This window comes from Anabrus simplex, chromosome 13 (assembly GCF_040414725.1).
Source record: "Anabrus simplex isolate iqAnaSimp1 chromosome 13, ASM4041472v1, whole genome shotgun sequence".
NCBI lineage: Eukaryota > Metazoa > Arthropoda > Insecta > Orthoptera > Tettigoniidae > Anabrus > Anabrus simplex.
This window is the reverse complement of record NC_090277.1, coordinates 10034937-10056104: the sequence shown is the minus strand read 5'-3', so window position 1 is coordinate 10056104 and position 21168 is coordinate 10034937. Positions and strand designations below refer to the sequence as shown.

The following is a 21168-nucleotide window of genomic DNA, read 5'->3' as shown; positions in this document are numbered from 1 at the left end:
ATATTCAAGGCCAGCGCACATCAGATAATACAGTTCCAAGGTTGCAGGAAATACGTTTTATCAGGAAATTAGCACCCAAGAGCGAGAAATCCAAACCTCAGAGACGTTGTATCACGTGTTCAAAACACGGTGAAAAGTAGACATCGGTGTACTGCTGCCAGGAGTGTGCCTTGGGTCTCTGTCTCGAAGAGTGCTTCGAACTCTATCACACGGAAGTAAATGACTAAGGAAATGTGAAACAATTATGTAATTATCTTCATGTACATAGTTCTACCATAAGGAGTTCCAAATTTTGTGAATATCGGGCTACTCTTATACTACTAGTAATGCTTTAAGTGAATCAATGTATTTCAGTCGCGCGTAGTTGAAATCTCATCCGGCCGCGGGGTAGGAAGCTCTTTAAACGGCTGCGACGCTGAGGGGTTAATTAAGGAAATGTTCAAAATGACCACCTCCTTCATTAATGCATATCTGAGTATGGTAGAGGTGAGTCATTCTTGCATGCTGCAACGCACATGGTGGAACCTGCCAGCACTTTGCTGTAAAGATTACTATGTGCTGTTTCATATGACCTGCGTAAGAAGTCCAGTTGTTCTTCCAGTCGAATGTGCACAGTTGCTTGGTTGAGTGGGTGGGTCATAATGCTGACAAAAAGTGCAGTGTGCTTCATTTGTTGTAGCCATTTGCCATATAAAAGTCACATGTTATTATTCCTTTCTGATGTATACTTTCCTTTTAATGGTGAGAAGTGACTTTTGAGACTTAAGGAAATTAAACCTTAATAAGTTAAACCTTAACTGTGATTGCCGTAAGAGTATAAAGATAAGAAATGAAAAGCTGTTATCTAGATTTGAATTCTGAATCCTTCAGAAAAATCACATGCTGGCTGCGATTAGTACCATGTAGCCATTCCAGGCAATGAAGAATAGGTCTCATACCTCTGTACTAATGGAATAATCTACGCTATTGCTTTGAAACTGATCTTTTATGTTACAAGTTCTGAACTCAAATGTGCTGACATGTTTACCTTGCAGCAAACACCACAGTATGCTAAAGAATCATGTCTCTCTTAAGCCCAGATAATTGCAAACATTACCTGTGAGTAGAATATATACCTATTACTTGGTAAAATGAGTCCAGCATTATGTTTCAGGTGGTATTCACAATAAATTTGTCTGTAGTCGGTGCTTACGTGGTGATAATTATTATTTCTGTTTACTATAACTTTATTAGAAGAATATCTGAGACTTCAGGAAAGTCAAATCTTTGTAAAGGATGCCTAGAAGTGTAAGAAATGAAAATTAATAAAAGCAGGACTCAGTAAAGTGTAGAACCCTCACTGCTCCATGTAACTTACCCAGAGACATCTAACATGCCTAATTCCATGCAGCTACTTCCTTTGAGAACATCCAATATTATAACTCTGTATTCACAAGAAGAGCGAATGTTCTCGCTTTGTGAAGCTACAGATGTCTTACAGCCTTATGGTCCAGTTTTATAACTTTATTGAATGCTGTGATGTGCTGTGATGGTAGTAAGCTATCACATCTGCTGTACAGCATTTTTATGCCATAGATTATAAAATACTGCAAAAAACATGTTTATCAATTTTGATGTGATGAGACTATACAAATTGGCAGTGAATTGACATGTCTATATGTCAATTCTATGATACTTTGACCACCCTTTTCTGTCAAAAGAAAATGGCCTCTTGCACCAATCAGGTGCGTAATTCTCTACCAATAGCTAAAGGAGTGGCTATGGTTTGTACAGTACAGTAACATCTTGCAAAAATGACTGGAGTATTTGGACTCTGCTCTACATAAAATGGTACAGTGTTTTTGAGATAGGCCTCACTTACTACCTCTTGTACCGTTTTTACACTGTATGGGAATAACCGCATATAAAATTGCAGTCCTGCAACAGTTCAATACATTCTCCACCATTATTAGAACAGTTGTGATTGACTTTGGAGATAGTTACACTGTGTATTCTTACATTAATTGAGGAGTTATCATCAATCTAAACATTATATACAAAGCCAGTTCATTGTCTGTTCAGATTCTCTGAACATAGATATGGTAGTTGTTCAGTGAGAGTTTTCCCTATTCTTTTTTCCAATTAATTTCTCTAAAACAGATTTTCTTGGTTGAATTTTTGCCCATTGAAAATATTCCCTATAAATATTCCTCATTACATTTCATTTGCGAAATAGGGAAGACAGGAGAAAGTTAAATGTAACATGGCAGAGACAACAACTCTCTCACTGTGATGCTCCAAAATATCTAAGAGTAAAGCTGGATTGCTCCCTCACATTCAAAACTCAATGCAAAGAGATGAAGCTGAATGTATCTGCTAGAAATAACATCATTCATAAACTAACTGGTACAACCTGGGGTTCAGAGCCATCTGCCTTGGCATTGTTCTTCTCAGCGGCAGAATACTCCGAATCGGTTTGGTGGAACTCTGCACATGTTACGACAGATTGATGTAGCTCTGAATGAGACTGGACGCATCGTGACAGGATATCAGAGGTTAACTGCTATTGCAAAAGACTATCCTCATTTTTCCATATTGAAAGTCTATTAGAAAAGAAACAATAAAACTTTTGTATCCACCTATTCAATACATTAAAAGCAATTATAAAATTAGGATCTCATCCTTATTTTATTGCTTAAATATTAAAAACATAGGAGATGTTTCATTCATATTTTGAACATCTTCAACTATAAATATTCTTACAAGGTTAAATGTTAACATTGTTTTAGAACTTACACTTATGGTTTGCCATTGACAAACTTATCCATAATAAGCATTAATGTATTGAATATCTGGCCAACTCCTATCTGTAAAATATGCGGAAATGGAGAAGAAGAAGCAGGAATCTGATCTGAGACTCCGCTGTACAGAAGCAAACAACAGCTTCCACAGCTGAGATCAAGAAAGAGCTTCTTTGCAGTCAACAGCAGCAATGACATCATCACCTAGTAAACGTCGACTCCATCTGTGGTAAGATTTGTTACCTGGAGAGCATTGGGAGAATGTTAAGGAGATACATGTGGCAGGCTATCATTTGCCGTATGCTACATGGAAGACGTTAAATAGGCTGAGAACTGGAGTGTCCCGATGCAAGGTGAATCTGAAGAGATGGGGATATATCACTGAAGACAAGCATTGCGAGTGTGTTGATTTACAGGACTCACTACATCTGTTGATATATAGATACCTATTAAATGTTAAACATTAATTTATTGAAACCACCTATTCAATACTGGTTGAGTCTTTATGACTATAACAATGTCATTACATTGAGTTTGAGTGTGGTACGTTTCGCCTGGCATTGCAGGCATCATCAGCTATGAATTCTATCTCTATGTCAGAGCTCTGAGTGGATGCTATTTTAGGATTAATCATAGTCAATATTATTTATATAACAGTGCAAAGGAGTGATCAAGCTGTCCATGTTTTAAAGTTCTAATGTGACGTTCTACTCTTGTTCACATTTAATGGAAATATATTGACTGTTAACTTTCATAATGTCGGTAATGAGAACGGCTTGATGCAATTGGGATTAATTATCTGTACATTTTTACAACTTATTGGAGATTAACATGTGCTAGAACTATTCTTAAAAACTATTTTTACACAATTTACATAATATATTCAAACTTATGGTACATTTTGGAACTGAACTGGTCGAACTTGTCTTGAAGTTTCAATGGGATGTCACTCATATCCTGTCAAATGGAGAAAATGCTAATACTGGGATGGCATTGTAGTCTATTGAAGTCATAGCATTTAAATATTCTTTTTATATATGTAGGACATTGAAACATGTTCAGCTTATATGGTTTTTCAGGGAAGTCTAAATATTCTATAGATCAGCATCACTTCTTAGAAGAATGAGTAACAATATTTAGGTGCCTTATAGTGGAATGGCAAGAATGCTGTTAGAGAGTTTGATCAAGATTTATTAGATGACGGATTAATACATGACCGTATAAACTTGTTGTATGTTGTTTTGTTGTGAAGCTTTTTTGAGGTTATTCAGTGTAAGGTTCAAGAGCAGTTCACTGGATTCTGGATGTAGTGTGTGGCTGGTGGCCCTGTTGTGTTGCTTGTATTGCTTGTGTGAGGACCTCCTCCTAATGTGTAAAGGACTTCAACAACCGCGCGAGTTGGCCGTGCGCGTAGAGGCACGCGGCTGTGAGCTTGCATCCGGGAGATAGTAGGTTCGAATCCCACTATCGGCAGCCCTGAAGATGGTTTTCCGTGGTTTCCCATTTTCACACCAGGCAAATGCTGGGGCTGTACCTTAATTAAGGCCATGACCGTTTCCTTCCAACTCCTAGGCCTTTCCTATCCCATCGTCACCATAAGACCTATCTGTGTCGGTGCGACGTAAAGCCCCTAGCAAAAAAAAAAAAAGAAAGGACTTCAACACACCCACCAGCCACACACTACATTCAGAATCCAGTGAACTGCTCTTCAACCTTACACTGAAAAACCTCAAAAAGCTCCACAACAAAACAACATACAACAAGTTTATACGGTCATGTATTAATCCGTCATCTAATAAATCTTGATCAAACTCTCTAACAGCATTCTTGCCATTCCATTATAAGGCACCTAAATATTGATACTCATTCTTCTAAGAAGTGATGCTGATGTATAGAATTTTAGACCTCCCCAAAAAACCATATAAGCTGAACATGTTTCAATGTCCTACAAATATAAAAAGAATATTTAAATGCTATGACTTCAATAGACTACAATGCCATCCCAGTATTAGCATTTTCTCCATTTGACAGAATATGAGTAAGACATCCCATTGAAACATCAAGACAAGTTCGACCAGTTCAGTTCCAAAATGTACCATAAGTTTGAATATATTATGTAAATTGTGTAAAAATAGTTTTTAAGAATAGTTTTTAAGAATAGTTCTAGCACATGTTAATCTCCAATAAGTTGTAAAAATGTACAGATAATTAATTCCAATTGCATCAAGCCGTTCTCATTACTGACATTATGAAAGTTAACAGTCAATATATTTCCATTAAATGTGAACAAGAGTAGAATGTCACATTAGAACTTTAAAACATGGATGGCTTGATCACTCCTTTGCACTGTTATATAAATAATATTGACTATGATTAATCCTAAAATAGCATCCACTCAGAGCTCTGACTTGGAGATAGAATTCATGGCTGATGAAGCCTGCAATGCCAGGCAAAACATGTACCATACTCAAACTTCTTAATGTAATGACATTGTTATAGTCATAAAGACTCAACCAGTATTGAATAGGTGGTTTCAAAAAATTAATGTTTAACATTTAATAATTGAACTTCAATACGGTCAATATGAAAATAATCACATGTAATAATGTAGAAACCTGCCGGAAAGTTGCAGCATGAACAATCAAATTTCTGCTAATGATAAGGCCATCATGGCTGCTGAATTTTGGTCCTCACATTCCATTTAGTAATGTAGTTTGTATACTTACACCATACCTGCAAGTATTCTGGTTTTTCCATAAATTGTACGGATTCTGAGTGTGTTTTACGGTTGTACGGATGAACAACGTTATTGTACGGGTCTTGAATTTCTGCGCTTGTGTTTGCTTTCTTCGGTCAAATCGGATTTGTTTGACTTTTGATAGCTCGTAATACGAGATGCAGTATTTAAAATTTGACTGGAAAATGTATCGATAATCACATTTTTTATTATCACCGTGCTTTTGCCACCTGTTTGACCTCAACTGCTACTTCATTCACTGAGATGTTCCCAAACAAGTATCAGGCTGTAATTTTGAAGAAAAGAAATCGGTGAAAAGTAGGAGGCTGTGAATTTATATATAACAACTTTAGTAACTGCGTCGTGCTTCATAGCAGCTGAAAGGCTTTGTTTGTGTGTGGTTCTGAGTAACATTGGCGGTAGTTCTGAATCTCGTTGAATTATGATGAATTCCTATTCCATGTGCTCGTGTGATATAAACGTTTCTCACAGAAGAAGACCAGAATTACTGAAAATGAAAACCTTCAACCTGTTTCCAGTCTTTGACTGGGTCAGGGATGTAATGAATGAAACATATATAGGCTGTTATTACAATGGGGTCGCCACTGCCCAGGTGATTTTTTAATGAATGATAAATGCTATGAAATGATAATGGAGAGTGTTGCTGGAATGAAAGATGACAGGAAAAACCGGAATACCCGGAGAAAAACCTGTCTTGCCCCCGCTTTGTCCAGCACAAATCTCACATGGAGTCACCGGGATTTGAACCACGGTATCCAGCGGTGAGAGGCCGACGCGCTGCCGTCTGAGCCACGGAGGCTTACCAGAATTACTAAATCACCTTAAATCTGTAAACACATCTCCAACACAAAATTTGAGGATGGCAGGCAGGAACTATTAATTCATTTTTTTATCTCTTCTGGAGCCGACCTTGATATAGTAAGAGCAGAATGCTTGTTCACTTCATTTTTAATTGAACATAATACCCCGTTAGCTGCTGCTGATCATGAAGGTGCTCTGTTTAGGAAAATGTTTTCAGGTTCAGAAATTGAAAAAACTATGGCTGTAGTTGTACGAAAACCACATACATTTTGAAACAGATGGCTACAGATTCAAGAAGTGAACTCATTGGTTACGTGCAACGTGAACCATTTTCTTTAGCTATGGATGCTAAGCCAAGTTCAACTACAATACCTCAGATTTTAACCGACCTATCGAAACGGTGTTTGTTTTGATTTGTGTAAGCCATGTTATTATCAAATATTTACAGGAATTTTAATGTTATTAATCATAAATTACATTAAGAAGGCTATAGAGCCTCCTTCAGTGCCGTTAGAAGATTTTTGTCCTTGAACTGCGTATTTAGGGAACAGTGTTGGTTGTGGTTCTCGTGTTCTTCTCTGAAAGTGTTTTCTTTATATTTTCAGTTACCTGTGCAGCATGTTTTTAGTTAAATGTGCTGTGTGCCTGAATGTCAGTCCAATTATAGGGATAGTGCACAAGCTTCTATATTCAGATTTCCAGAACACCCAGTATTAAGGCAAAAATTGGGTAGGTACATTTATAGGGATAACTTCGAACCAAATGCTAGGATATATAGTATTGTGTGCATTTATCATTTTGATTGATTTATTGCTTTTTTGTTTTTACAATTTGCTTTATGTCACAGTGACACAGATATGTCTTATGGCGATGATGGGACAGGCAAGATCTAGGAATGGGAAGGAAGCGGCCGTGGCCTTAATTAAGGTACAGCCCCAGCATTTGCCTGGTGTGAATATGGGAAACCAAGGAAAACCATCATCAGGGCTGCCGACAGTGGGATTTGAACCCACTATCTCCAGGATGCAAGCTCACAACTGCACACCCAACTCGCCTGGTAACTTATTGTTAGGGAATATGATATACCCATAGGTGGTGGTCATCCAATTCAAGTGCCACGCAAACATCCGAAGTTAAAACTAATGATGCCTTTCATAGCATTTTTCCCTAACAGCCAACATACCTTACTACAAAGGAAGGTAAATCAGTTCCAGAACGACCGGAAAATCGTGACCAAGAGTTATGATTGGGAGACAAAAATCATTTTAAATGGTGGTGTAAGAATTATGTCATTAATCATTTTCAGTGTTTTACATCGGAAGTGCATAAATATAACCTAAACCCACTTCTCCTGAGTGAAAATGAGGATTGCGTTCTTTTTCTAAATGACAAGAAGATGATGGGTCATCAATTCCAGTAAGTTTTAAGGTGTCTGGTGCTTTGTAATATGTTCAAGACTATCATACAAATATCACTGAACCTACTCAACAATTCAGGTAGATTTTAGAGAATTGAAATTTTGTTCGAGAAATTTATTTGTTTGCGTTTTACACAATGGGCTGTGGTTAATGGTGGTGTTGCATGTAAGGGTAATACTGTTATTTCTTGACATCTATTTATCTTATTTGCTGACCGCAGTTTCTTACGTGAAATATTTTTATGGTGTGTATCTGTTTCAACCTGATGTTGATAAAATATTTCTCCCTTCGTTATTTTCCCACTCGAATTACAATTAGACTAAGACATAATTACGCGATAACACCACTTTTCCTCTATAATTATTTCATATTTTGAGTTAGTGAGTGCATTTCATGACGTTTGACTTGTGATGTTTCCTTTAGGTAAATCGGTTCTACTCGCTGGCTGAATGGTCAGCATACTGGCCTTCGGTTCAGTGGGTCCCGCATTCGATTCCCAGCCGGATCTGGGATTTTAACCTTCATTGATTAATTCCAGTGGCTCGGGTGCTGGGTGTTTGTGCTTTCCCCAACATCCCTGCAACTCACGCACCACACGTAACACTATCCTCCAGCACAATAACACGCAGTTATCTACACATGGCAGATGCCGCCCACCTTCATCGGTGGGTCTGCCTTACAAGGGATGCACCCGGCTAGAAATAGCCACACGAAATTTAATTTTTTTAGGTAAATCGGAATAAACATGCATAATCTTGCCTTCAAAATCTCATGTCCCCCACCAAAGTCCACCATGTTTTTTCTGGGTTACGGTCTGATGCGCTTGTAGTTGGTCTTCGCTAAGCTTTATCCCGTTGCCACCTGTTTTGTGGCAAAGCTGGAAAAGTTAGTTAGGTCAGTGTTGTCTGTTCCAGCCTTTGTGGGTGATTCAGTGGGACGTAATATTGGTAATTTGGTAATTTCACAGTTAAAGTGTTACAAAATACCAACTCAGAATTGTGTAGCATTCTGTTCCGACAATGCTCCAGTCTTGAATGGAAAGAAGAATAGAGTATCTGCTGTTTTAAGGGAAGCACAGTCATCTGTCTTTGCACTGGGTTGCTTATGCCAGTTGATTAACTTGGCTGGTGAGAAAGGTGCAAGCAGTTTGCCTGTTTAAGTTGATGAACTGTTAGTCAACATCTTCTGTTATTTAGAAAGGAGTTGTAAGAGGAAGGAACATCTTGAGAAATTTCAAGAGTTTCACAAGAAGGAGACTAAGAAGGTACTGAAATATGTTTGCACAAGATGGCTATCATTAGGAAGGTGTCTGCAGAGGCTGTTAGATTAATGGGATCCACTACTTGGTTTCTTTAAAGATGAGGTGTATGTTAATGCTTAGTGTGCATCAACTACTAGCTTCACATCATTTTTGATCCCAAAAGACAGGCCTGGTAGTTCCAAAGACCATGAAAAGAAGAAAGCTACTGAGTCGTGAATTGGTCACTCCAAAAAGATTTGCATGTATCTCATGATCTGACACTCCTATGCTAAAGAATAAGAAGATTATTCAAAATCGTGAAGAAATTTCCTTATGGTTCTGTCATCAGGCTTAAATAAGGCATACTGTGCATTCCTGTATACTGTCATTCCTTTATTTGAGAATCTCAATTCTACACTTCATAGTGCTTTTCTTCACATTCTGAACGTGTGAACTGTTCTCAGTGTTAAGTGAAAAGAGCAAGTAAGTATTTAATTTCAGGGGAGATCATAACTAGGGCCCGGATTTTTTGAAAAGGCATATGCAGATGCATATTGTGAACATTAGTGCATAGTTTGGACATTAGTGCATATACAGATATAGTTTTCTCTTACATGTGATCGATTATATACGATTTCTGAATGAAATGAAACATATAATGAACTCGGTATGTTGTACATCCTTTGGCAGCACAAAAAGCCTTCCCTAATCAAGGAAAGCCCTTTTAGTGTTGCAATACAAGCAAGTAGGCAGATTATGACGCTACACTTGCAAGATTTGTTAACGATTCCGTACAACTTCTGTGGCATACTGAATCGGAGAATGATTGTTACAAAGTGAGCCTTTTAGTCTCAGATGTAGCTTCGTACATGGTGCAAGCTGGTCAGTCTCTTCGAGTATTCTTTCCAAATCTCATCTATGTCATATGTTTGGCCTTTAGATTGCACTATATGTCAGAAGAGATACGTATCCTCTTTTCATCTTTCAACAAAGTAATTTCAAGTGGGAAAAATTGTACCTAAAAGCAGCGGCTTGTGTACAGTTGTCCAAAACTCATCTGCCCCAAATTTCTATTCCTCCGGAGACCTGTTCCCACAAGACGGGGAACTTAATTATCTACCAGGAGAACTTCAATTGAGTGAACAATGTAGTTAAAAGTATTGATGATAGTATGATAGTCATACTGCATGAGTTTGTGAACCAAAGTGCGCATTTGAATCTGAAACTGTATATAAAGATATCAGTTTCATCCATGTGCATTATTCTTCACTTTCGAAGGTGATTAAAGGCCTAGAGACTCATTGTGCACAACTGTGCAAATCCATTCAGTTAATTCAGACCATCATTAGTTCATGAAATAGTGTCCCTCCTGAAAGTGGAGGAATAGTTAAAAGGAAACTCAGTGCGGTGTTGGACTCAAATCCAGGACTAAAGAAGGTTCAATCTATAAGCAACTACGTAACAGGAATCTGGCAGTCTTTGCCAGAAGAATGCTCCGAGTAGTCAGTGTAATTGTACAAGTATTGCCCAGTTACTTCCATCGTCATAGAACATTTTTGAAAATGCATATGCAGATGCATATTGTGAATATTAGTGCATAGTTTGGACGTTAGTGCATATACAGATATATTTTTCTCTTACATGTGATCGATTATCTAAGATTTCTGAATGAAATGAAACATCTAATGAACTCGGTATGTTGTACATCCTTTGGCAGCACAAAAAGCCTTCACCGTATAAATTAATTCTGTCTGACAACAGGAAGTCATTGACCCCTGAAAACATTGAAAAACTGTTCATAACATACTGCTGTGCATCATTTTGCAAGGAATGAAACATGTTTATCAATTTAACGCTGAGTTAAAATGAAATAATACGTTTGGTAAGTGTATTTTGTTTTATGTTAGTGCATATTTTCCTGCATATTTTCAACACTTTAAATGCATATGTGCATGCATATTTTTGGAGTCTTTAGTGCATATGAATCCGGTCCCTAATCATAACATGTATTTTACTTGTATTAGTCTTGTTAGTAATCTCCCCCCTTGCCGTCCTTTTCCACTATGTCTCAAGACTTTGCGACGCATGCGCGTGTTGTTAATTTTTCCGCTTCTCTTTTTGAAAGTTGGCAGGTATGTTACACAGATTTCTGTATTTAATTATGTAAAATTGATATCCCAGACACGTAAAATAAATAAATAATTACCTTATTTCAGCATTTATTTTCCTGATGATATAGATATTGATTCCCATAGGGAATCTGAAATATTTGTCTCGAATGAGTAAATTTATAATACCAATATAAATGGTCCATTATTGGACATTATATATATTTTCCAGCTAACTCATTCCTGGTTACCAGCGTTTTGCCCCAGTGTGCTAAGTTAGGCTCATCAGTTGGTAAATAACACGCCCACCAAGACGCATTGCATACCGTGGGGCTATTTGGGGCCACCAGCACAGTGCCAGTGCACTATAGAGACATTGTCTCATTACCAAAAATGGCCAGACAGGCATCAACACTTTGTTCAGACACCATTGCAATCCCTGCCAAAACCTTAGCTGAGACGAATCACTTGTTGGAACAAGCTGTCGTTACTAGAGTTGGGCGAAGTTGTTCTTTTTCCAGAACAGTTCAGGTTGTTCCGGTTCTGAAAAAATACTATGTTCCGAATAACAGTTCCAAAATAACAGTAAAATATTTAGGCAGTGGAGAACTGGAAAATATTAACGAACCTCATAAATGCTCATTCTAAAATTGTTTCCTCACTGTTAGTTTCATGCTTTACTCTTAATGTCTGTAGAGAATGCTGAAATATGGTTTTTATCACAAAAACTGTGTATTAATGAAAGCTGAGAAAGAAACACCTTAATTAAATTAAATTTAATTTTCAGGTGTGATCTGTTGTTAAATGTTTCATTTTTCAGGTATCTTATAGCCTAATAAATAAATTAGTTTCGACAGACAGAATAACAGTTATAGATTAACTAAGAAGACAGGTTCCAATAAAATATGAAATAGTTAGGCCTTGTTCAATAACATTTGGTATATATGAACAAATTGCAGTGGATAGCACAACACAAACAGCCGTAAATCGCGCTCAAAGAATACTTTGACGATCCACGTGATTTCACGCAGCAAGAATTCATACGAATAAGGATTAAAAATCAGTGCCATGCACACTTTCGCAGTCTGTCAAAATGCTGACTAAGTTAAGCGCCTCTACGTACAGTTTCATATTCTGTGGGTTCTTTCCCCTTCCATTGATGCTCCATTGCAATCAAGTTTCAAAGAACTTCGAAGCCAGTGCAGAGAAATAGCACTCACATTCGCCCAGAGTCGGAACAATCAGCCAACCAGGGAAGCGGAACATGCGCGGTTCTCAAACACCTAGACCAATCAGGACCGTTGAATTCATTCTTGGACCAAACCCGCCGATTGCGGGCGATACGGAACACTGTTCTTTCGGAACAGGGTGTTGCTAGACCAGTCTCGCCGAGTGCAGGCGATACGGAACACTGTTCTTTCGGAACAGGGTGTTGCTAGACCAGTCTCTCCGAGTGCAGGCGATACGGAACACTGTTCTTTCGGAACAGGGTGTTGCTAGACCAGTCTCGCCGAGTGCAGGCGATACAGAACACTGTTCTTTCGGAACAGGGTGTTGCTAGACCAGTCTCGCCGAGTGCAGGCGATACGGAACACTGTTCTTTCGGAACAGGGTGTTACTAGACCAGTCTCGCTGAGTGCAGGCGATACGGAACACTGTTCTTTCGGAACAGGGTGTTGCTAGACCAATCCAGTTGAGTGCAGGCGATACGGAACAATGTTCTTTCGGAACAGGGTGTTGTTAGACCAGTCTCGCCGAGTGCAGGCGAGACGGAACACTGTTCTTTCGGAACAGGGTGTTGCTAGACCAGTCTCGCTGAGTGCAGGCGATACGGAACACTGTTCTTTCGGAACAGGGTGTTGCTAGACCAATCCCACCGAGTGTACAGAAGAGCCCCCTTTCATAAAATATTTTTCACTAATATTATTAGCAAGAAACCAATATTAACTAATAATTTTATTACGTTTCATAGAGTTATTTGGTAATAATATTAGTTTATTAATATTAATATTAATATTAGGCTAAGTGACTTGAACAATAAGATGACTGATCGTTGGAGACCTTCTCCTGGTGCAGTTCTGCTCGGAGACTCAGTCTATCCTTTTATGTTCCGCTTATACCACCGGTAAACCAAGATGTTGCTAGTCCATCTCAACAGAGATTTTTAAGAGCACGTACGAAAGAAAAAGCAGGGAGGGTTATAGAGTGTGCAATAGGCTCCAACCCAAAAACTCATTTCTGCTCTCACATTACTTTAAATCTTTTTACCGGTACCCATTCTCCTATTTACCGAAAGTCAGAACAACGAAAATATGAAGTGACCCTATTGAACATATGGATTAATAGCCAGTCAAGCAATAGCCTACAGCTGGGAACAAACACAAACCAAGAACATATGCAACGAACCGATTCTAACCTCCAATTGGATCAGCTGACTAATTAACTAATATTATGAGTGAAGACATTTTATTAGTCGCGTATATATCTTTATGAAACAGAATTTGGTTAACCAATAAATATTTTTATATGTTCTAATATTATCAGTTAATTTTATGAAACAGGGCGATACAGAACACTGTTCCATCCGAACAGGGTGTTGGTAGACCAGTCCCTCCGAGTGCAGGCGATACGGAGAACTGTACTTTCGGAACATGATGCTGCTAGACCAATCTCGCTGGAGTGCAGGCGACACGGAACACTGTTCTTGCGGAACAGGATGTTCCGGCGTACTGTTCATTTACAGACCAGTTCCGAGTTCGGAACAGTTCCAAAATAACTGTTGTGTTATTTTTGCCCATCTCTGGTCATTACTCTTTGTTGCAGTATCTTCTAAACATAAAACATCACAAATGGCAGATAAAACTCTGGATGCTTTGTGACTCAGTATCGTATTATTGCAGAGCTAAGAGCAATTGTCCATAGGAAAAATATACAGAAACATTGACTAGCATTTCTTGTGACTAAATTACTGGCGATAGGCAACTACCTAATGAAGGTCTATCATGTGGTTACAGACAATTCCTTTACTACAATTAGTCTGGCCCAGCATTTTTTTCTAAGGGCACATTCTTCACAGGTACTCTGGCAAAACAGGAAGGATATTCCTTCAGAACTGAAAGGTAAATTTGTTGTTGTTGAGGGCTAGGTTCTTTAGAAAGGATGAGCACCTGCTATCTGGTTACCAGAAGAAAAATCTAAAAAAATATCCAATTTTACTCTTGTCTGTGCATTCCATTGCCAAAAGCAAAATTACCACTAAACCAAGAAAGAACAGACCTTCTGAGGATGTAATGAAACCGACAATTATACACTAGTTCAACAAATTTATGGGGGTCGTTGATGGTTCGGATGTGATACAATACATTTACATAGATGGGCCGGACACTGAAGTTTTGGAAGAAGGTTGTCTTTTCAATTTTCACAAGAATGGTGCTGAATGCATTATTATCTATAAGGAAAACTCCTCTATCAAGAAAATAATGAGGTTAAAATTTAGATCTTCCATTACTCTTGAACTTGAAAAGGAGTGGATGGCTGAAAAGAATCTCTTATCTCCAGCACAACATCCAACAGATCCAAGTTTTTCTGGAGCACTACTGGAAAAACTTCTGGGCCCTAACCTAAAACGATGGGCCATGTGTAACAAGAAAGATGGTGGACGAGTAAAGAGATCCCATTTATATTACATAAAGTGCATATGGGAGCTCCATCCATTATGCTTGCATTTCCACAAGCGATAAAAGTGGTATGTGTAAATGTTGTTGTTGTGTTAAAAATTCAATAAATACTAGGCAGAATATCGTGTTTTATTTTTTTACATCTGACTATGGGCAATTATACATCATAAGACATCCTGACACATCAATCTTAGTTGAGTACCTATGTATTTCAGGTGTGACCTTTGTTGGTATTATTTGCTATCAATATCAATTCAGTCAAATTTTCTGAGCAATGTGGGAAAATAATCAATTATCTGGATTTAGAATTGGAGAATTATGGTTCATCTTGTTCATGTTTGCAATTTGGTCATAAAGTGGGTGGCATAAATAGGGATGGCACTAAGAGGGTTAATTGATAGTTTATGAACTCTTTCGTAGATTTAGAAATGTTGATATGTGTATAATTTTATATTTTAGTTTGAGAATATCTAGTTTTTCATTGAAGTATTTCCTTGTAGCAGCCCAGATTGACTGGGAAGTAGTTGATCCTTTCAAACAAATAATAAAAATAAGTTATAATATAATGTATTTTTTGCATTGAATTATAGATATAATAAATCTACACAATTCCAACATTCACAGGAGCTGTCACCAGTCAGTAGAGGGACCCCAAAAACTGTGTAATCAACACTAATCTTGGTCAATTCTAACATTTTATTTTTCACCCTTTCTGAATCATCTTGTTGATGGGTGCTAAATTTCAACTCAAACAAGATGTGAAGTGTCAGTATTCATCTCAATGACCCCAAAAATTATGACCTTCAAGTTGAAGGTATCCAAAGTGTCAGTCTTCATCTAAGCAATCCTAAAAACTATGGATACAACAGTAATATTCATTGTCTTTGATTATTTTTAATGTCATCCTCTCTGCCAGTGGTGCTAGGGGTGTCTCACCACACATAAATTTTTTCCAGATATTATATTGTCATCTGCTTACCAAGTTCAAGTAACAGCTATGCTGGTATATAACGCATACCTCCATAATCTCAGCGATTTTGGATGTTCTTTTTTGCCCCTTCTCAACCTCCATTCCAACTGGATCTGGCATCCAGAGTGTCACAGTGTTAGGGGAGACCTGCCCCCAGAGTACTGTGTTTGGTTGAGAGCTATGCTGGAACATACACACATTCAGCCATAATGTGGGTTATTTTATGATATTTTTTTCCTCACCCCTTCTCACCCCCATGCCGATAGTGCTAAACTTGGTCTTAAATGACATGTGGAGTGTCACTGGATTACTTTTATATGCCACCCCCACCAACTCCACCCTTAGGGATGGCTTACTCCTACAGTGCTGTTTTTCTGACAGTGATATGTGTAGCTGAATCTCTCCTTGGCCTAGCCTACATTTACATCACCAGGCGAGTTGGTGGTGTGGTTAAGTGTGCAGCTGTGAGCATGCATCCGGGAGATAGTGTGTTCGGACCCCACTGTCGGCAGCTCTGAAAATGGTTTTCCGTGGTTTTCCATTTTCACACCAGGCAAATGCTCAGATTGTACTTTAATTAAGGCCATGGCCACTTCCTTCCCACTCCTAGGCCTTTCTTACCCCTTCATCGCGATAAGATCTATCTGTGTCGGTGCGACATGAAACAAATAGCAACATTTACACCACATGTGCCTACTTTGAATACCAGGTCTGTATTCTACTGTAGAATCCTCGAGATGTCACTGCCATGGTTATGACTGGTCATTTCTTAATTCGATTCCTAGAGCAGGATAGTGTGATACCAATATCTCCATAATGGTTAGTTTTAGGCCCTTAACACATGGTTTTTGGGACCCATGGTGCCTTACTGAGTTTTGTTCTTTGTGTCTTGAGGCTTAAAATGATCTTTTTCTCATCCTTGTATGAAAAATTCGACATTTTCCCTATATTAGCCTATGTTAATGTGGCAAGGAGCATAAATCTAGAGAACTGAGAGGAATGTTAAAATTTCTTGTGTATGGGGTTACCGGCAGGGTCCTAAATAACACATGAGTAACAACACAGTCCTACATGGTAAGTATACGAAATTCGGTTCAGATTAGAAGAACGGTATGGATTTGTATAAGGATCAGATGGACAGACAGACATTATGGGCTGATTGCAGAAACGGTATTTAGATGATGTCTACGGTTAAACAATGCCTATGAATGGGTGCCGTATTGCAGAGACGTTATTGATCACTTAGACACTGTCTAAAACTGATGTTCAACCGGTCATGTTTAAACACTGCCGAGAGCACTGTTTAACCTCAGATGAGAGGAGTAAATCGCAATCACCATGAAACATGTAACTTGTATTATCATGTTTAGACGATTCCGGGAAGAAAGGTTAGTCCGATGGCCTCTCTGTGGGTCGCTGGCTGCTAAATCGCAGCAATTCGTTTGACATGTACGTGGAGATCTTAAAATAAGGTTTCGCTTTTCAAGAGACTTGTTTCTTGAGACTGACAAAGGAACAGTCCAGCAATTGTCAGCTTGAATACAATTCTTGGAACCCGATATATTTTGTTATATACATGGGGTAATTTCTATAGAATTATAGGTCACTTAGACTACATGCATATCAGAGTTACCTGTCCCGATCGTCAGAGGGCTGTCACATACATCAACCGGGAGGAATTCACTTATATTTACTGCTAACTAAACACACATAATAGTGAAAACTACAAAAATAGGTTGTATGGGTCTTTATACATATATATATATATATATATATATATTATTATTATTATTACAACTTCCCCCATGCGGAGGCTGCCACAAGGACAAAGAATAAATCATATAATTTTTTGGCAGCTATCAGATAGGAAAAGACAAGTAGTGGTGATGGTGGTCACTATTGTTTAAAGAGGACTGGGGAAGAAGAGTCATGGCCATAATAATAGCCCTAATATTTGCCTGGTGTAAAAATAGGGAAAGTAGGAAAAACAATCTTCAGGGCTGCCAATGATGCATGTTGAATATACGATCTCCTGAACGCAAGCTACATCTATGTGGCCTGTACAACACACTCGGTTACACATTGCTATTGCTTCATCTTCCGTTTGTCGAAGCTACCGTATTTATAAGTAGATTACAATCACTGTAACAATGCTATAATCAAAGCTACACTTCCCCGTATGGTGGCATGTAGCTTTAGTGTCTATGATATTATGAGATTTAATTTCAACTGAAAGTGATACTCTTATCTGAGGGAAGCCATGCTTATCCTTTAGCAATATTCGAGTAATGTGTAGGAAGACAAACAACTGACTGGCGTTCAGCGCACGCACCAATGATTTTCATTGTTGCAACAAGCAAAGAGTTGCATGAATGATACCTCTATCTCCATTTCCAAACCAATATTGAAACATTAAGCGATGTCTAGTTAAACATCGACTGAACATTGTTTATGCGATGGAAGATCGTGCTCGATTTAGACGTTGTTTAGGTAGACGTTATCTAAGGGTTAAAACTAGTCATCGTTTTTGCAATCGGCCCTCTGTTTTATATATATTATGTTGTTGCTTAATGTTTAACATTCTCTGATATAGTTTTTGATGATAAAAGCATAAATATAATTTTTCGTCAAATTTCCATCCTTAAATCAATGCACGTCTTATGATCCAGATTGACTGTTGGTCTGAAACCAATGTTTGTTTTATTCCAGCACAACTGACATTATTCTTCCCGGAAATCAGATCCAGTTCTTTTGAGGGAGAGATTTTATTGGTTGTACAATGGATATCTGCATAGGGGATGTCTGAGTATCATTTTATTCTGTTTGGGATACTTTTAATGTTGTCTGCAGAGAGAGATGGTGCTTGCCAAGTGCACTCTGTGACATTTGTATGCTTATGATTTAAGCACTGTCCACTTGTTGGGAAAGAGTTTTGATGGAATAAGAATACTATGGGATTAACTGGTAGAATAATGTGTTTTGGGAAATAAAATCTGAGGAAAAATTTGTCATTGGAAAGAAACATAATGGAAATATTGTTGCTGGAAATAGTGATTGGGAGAACTGTCTGGGAGTTATGGTGGGCAAGTCATCAACATAGAGGAACGAGGACCATTACCTGTCTGGACATTTAGGATCCTCTTTGCAGTGGAAAGAAACAAGAAGGTGGTAAGTCAAGTCATAAATAGAAAGATTGTAACAAAGGACATAGCACATAATAGGATAAACTAAATAGCTGGTTAGTGTAAGAAGAGGGAGCAATTGAAAGAGAATTGCCCTGGTATTTTCATGTTTGCCCTTTTCTGTTGCTACCTTTTCTAGTGCTGTTGTATCATTTTATATTTATTATTTTCCTACCTCTCTGTATAAATATGACTTGATTTAACACTTTCTTTCCATTTCTTATATTCTTACATTGGAAGTCAGATTAATGAACATTTTATTATGCCAGGATGAATTTTTTTTTTACCTGCTTCTTGTATGTATATTTTGGTATTGCACCACCTTACTCTTGTTTTCTTATTTCTTACTTACAGCCTTCGGCATATACTAAGGAGGAAATGTTCATAGAACAAAATGAACCTTTTCCAGACATCGAAGAAGAAAACAAGTAAGTACACTAGTAAACAACCTACATAATATGCAGTACAGGGTTATTCTAAATTAGTTACCTAAAAATAACATTAACCCTCAGCGGACGACTGTCGGGCATTTCCTGACATTCTAGTTTCCTGCTCTGGAGGTATGTTGGGATATATCCGCCATCTGATTCCACAGTAAATATATATGCATGTGAAGCAATTATGCATGCCGCTGGTATCTATAGTTATTGTATAGAACCTTTAGGAATGTCACAGCCTTCTAGATAGGTTAAAACTTCGTTGTACAAGTTTAACATGTAAATAAAGAACAAGTTGTTGTTTACATTAGTCAGCTTTGTAAATGGTGGCGCGGAGACAGGATAGTGCTACTTCATCTGTTATAGCTCATTTCTTATATGAAATTGACAGCAGTGATGAGGAATTAACCATTATGGACAGTGAATTCACCAAGTTATGCTCTCACCACGTCCTATCCAAGTCATTGGAAAGAAACATAATGGAAATATTGTTGCTGGAAATAGTGATTGGGAGAACTGTCTGGGAGTTATGGTGGGCAAGTCATCAACATAGAGGAATGAGGACCATTACCTGTCTGGACATTTAGGATCCTCTTTGCAGTGCCCTCATGGTGGTAATGCCCCCTCATGAAATCAGATAGTTTTGCCACACATGTGATGCCAGTCACAGTCTAACCATTTCTGCTTGTCACAAGCACTCAATACCTGACCCCGTTGCAACCTCTACCCCTTACAGTAAAGTCATCGTGTAATTCTCCACACCATAGATTGTGGAATGGCCAGTGTCAAACTTGCTCTAGGTGTAGACTTCTTTGGACTTTATGCGTGTATTGCTCTCACTGCTCCCACAACGTGGTCTGATACTTTCAAAGAACTTAATGCACAAAACACATCAGTTTTGGTGAGTCCCAGGTATGTTCCAGGCAGTCTGTTGCTTTCTTTGTGCCCTGTATCCTCACATTGGGAAAGTTTACTCTCTCACTAAGGTGGAAGGTTGACTCATCAATGAACACAAGCCTTTTAAGAAAACTATCATCTTCCTCCATCCTGTTCATGTCCATACAGAACTTATACTGTTTCTGCTTGTCACAAGCACTCGATGTCTGACACAGTTGGAACTTGTATCCCTTACACTGCAGTCATCATCGTAAAATTCTCCATGGCATAGGTTGTGTAATGGCCAGCTCCAAACTTGCTCTAGGTTTAGACTTCTTTGGACTTCATGTATATGTTCCTCTCATGGCTTCCACAATGTGGTCTGATACACAAAGACATCCCTGTCCTCTCTCTCTCTCTCCATGTACCTCACAATCTGTTTCCATGAATTGATCATACCTTCCTTTCATAGTTTTCATCTGTGGTGGAGCTTTGTGATACTTTGCTCTGAAACATCTTTTTACTGTGATTTGCAAGTTCCTTTCATGAAATCACAGACGACACTGCATATGCTCGACACCACTGTATATCTCCATGGCAACTGCATCACATTTTCCTCTGGACGAGGAAGGGGAGGGTTTGGAGCGATGTTTCTTGGCTAGGTAAAGATCGATGATATGGCATGAGGTTTAGCATTTGTGTGAATACATTTTTATCATTAGTTTCAAAATTATTCATTGATTGATACTTTCAAGTAACTCATTTGCAGCCCGCCTGGTGGCCGTGATCGTTAAGGAGCTGAAGTCTAAACGGCCTGACACCTTGGTTAGCCGGTTTGAGTCCTGTTGGTCGATAAAATGTTCATCATCAGAATGTTGGCTGGCAGGTAGGGGAGGTGGTGGTATACAATTTATCACTAGA

The 21168-nt window shown here is 38.4% G+C and overlaps 1 protein-coding gene across 1 annotated transcript in view; it reads left to right on the top strand.

Annotated features, from left to right (window-relative positions):
- LOC136884661 (gastrula zinc finger protein XlCGF7.1) overlaps positions 1-21168 on the top strand; it is a 73773-nt gene that overhangs the window by 31207 nt on the left and 21398 nt on the right. Inside the window, exon 4 of the mRNA XM_068230137.1 lies at positions 19289-19362. Within this exon, the coding sequence (XP_068086238.1) occupies positions 19289-19362 (74 nt within the window). The remainder of the gene's footprint in view (positions 1-19288; positions 19363-21168) is intronic.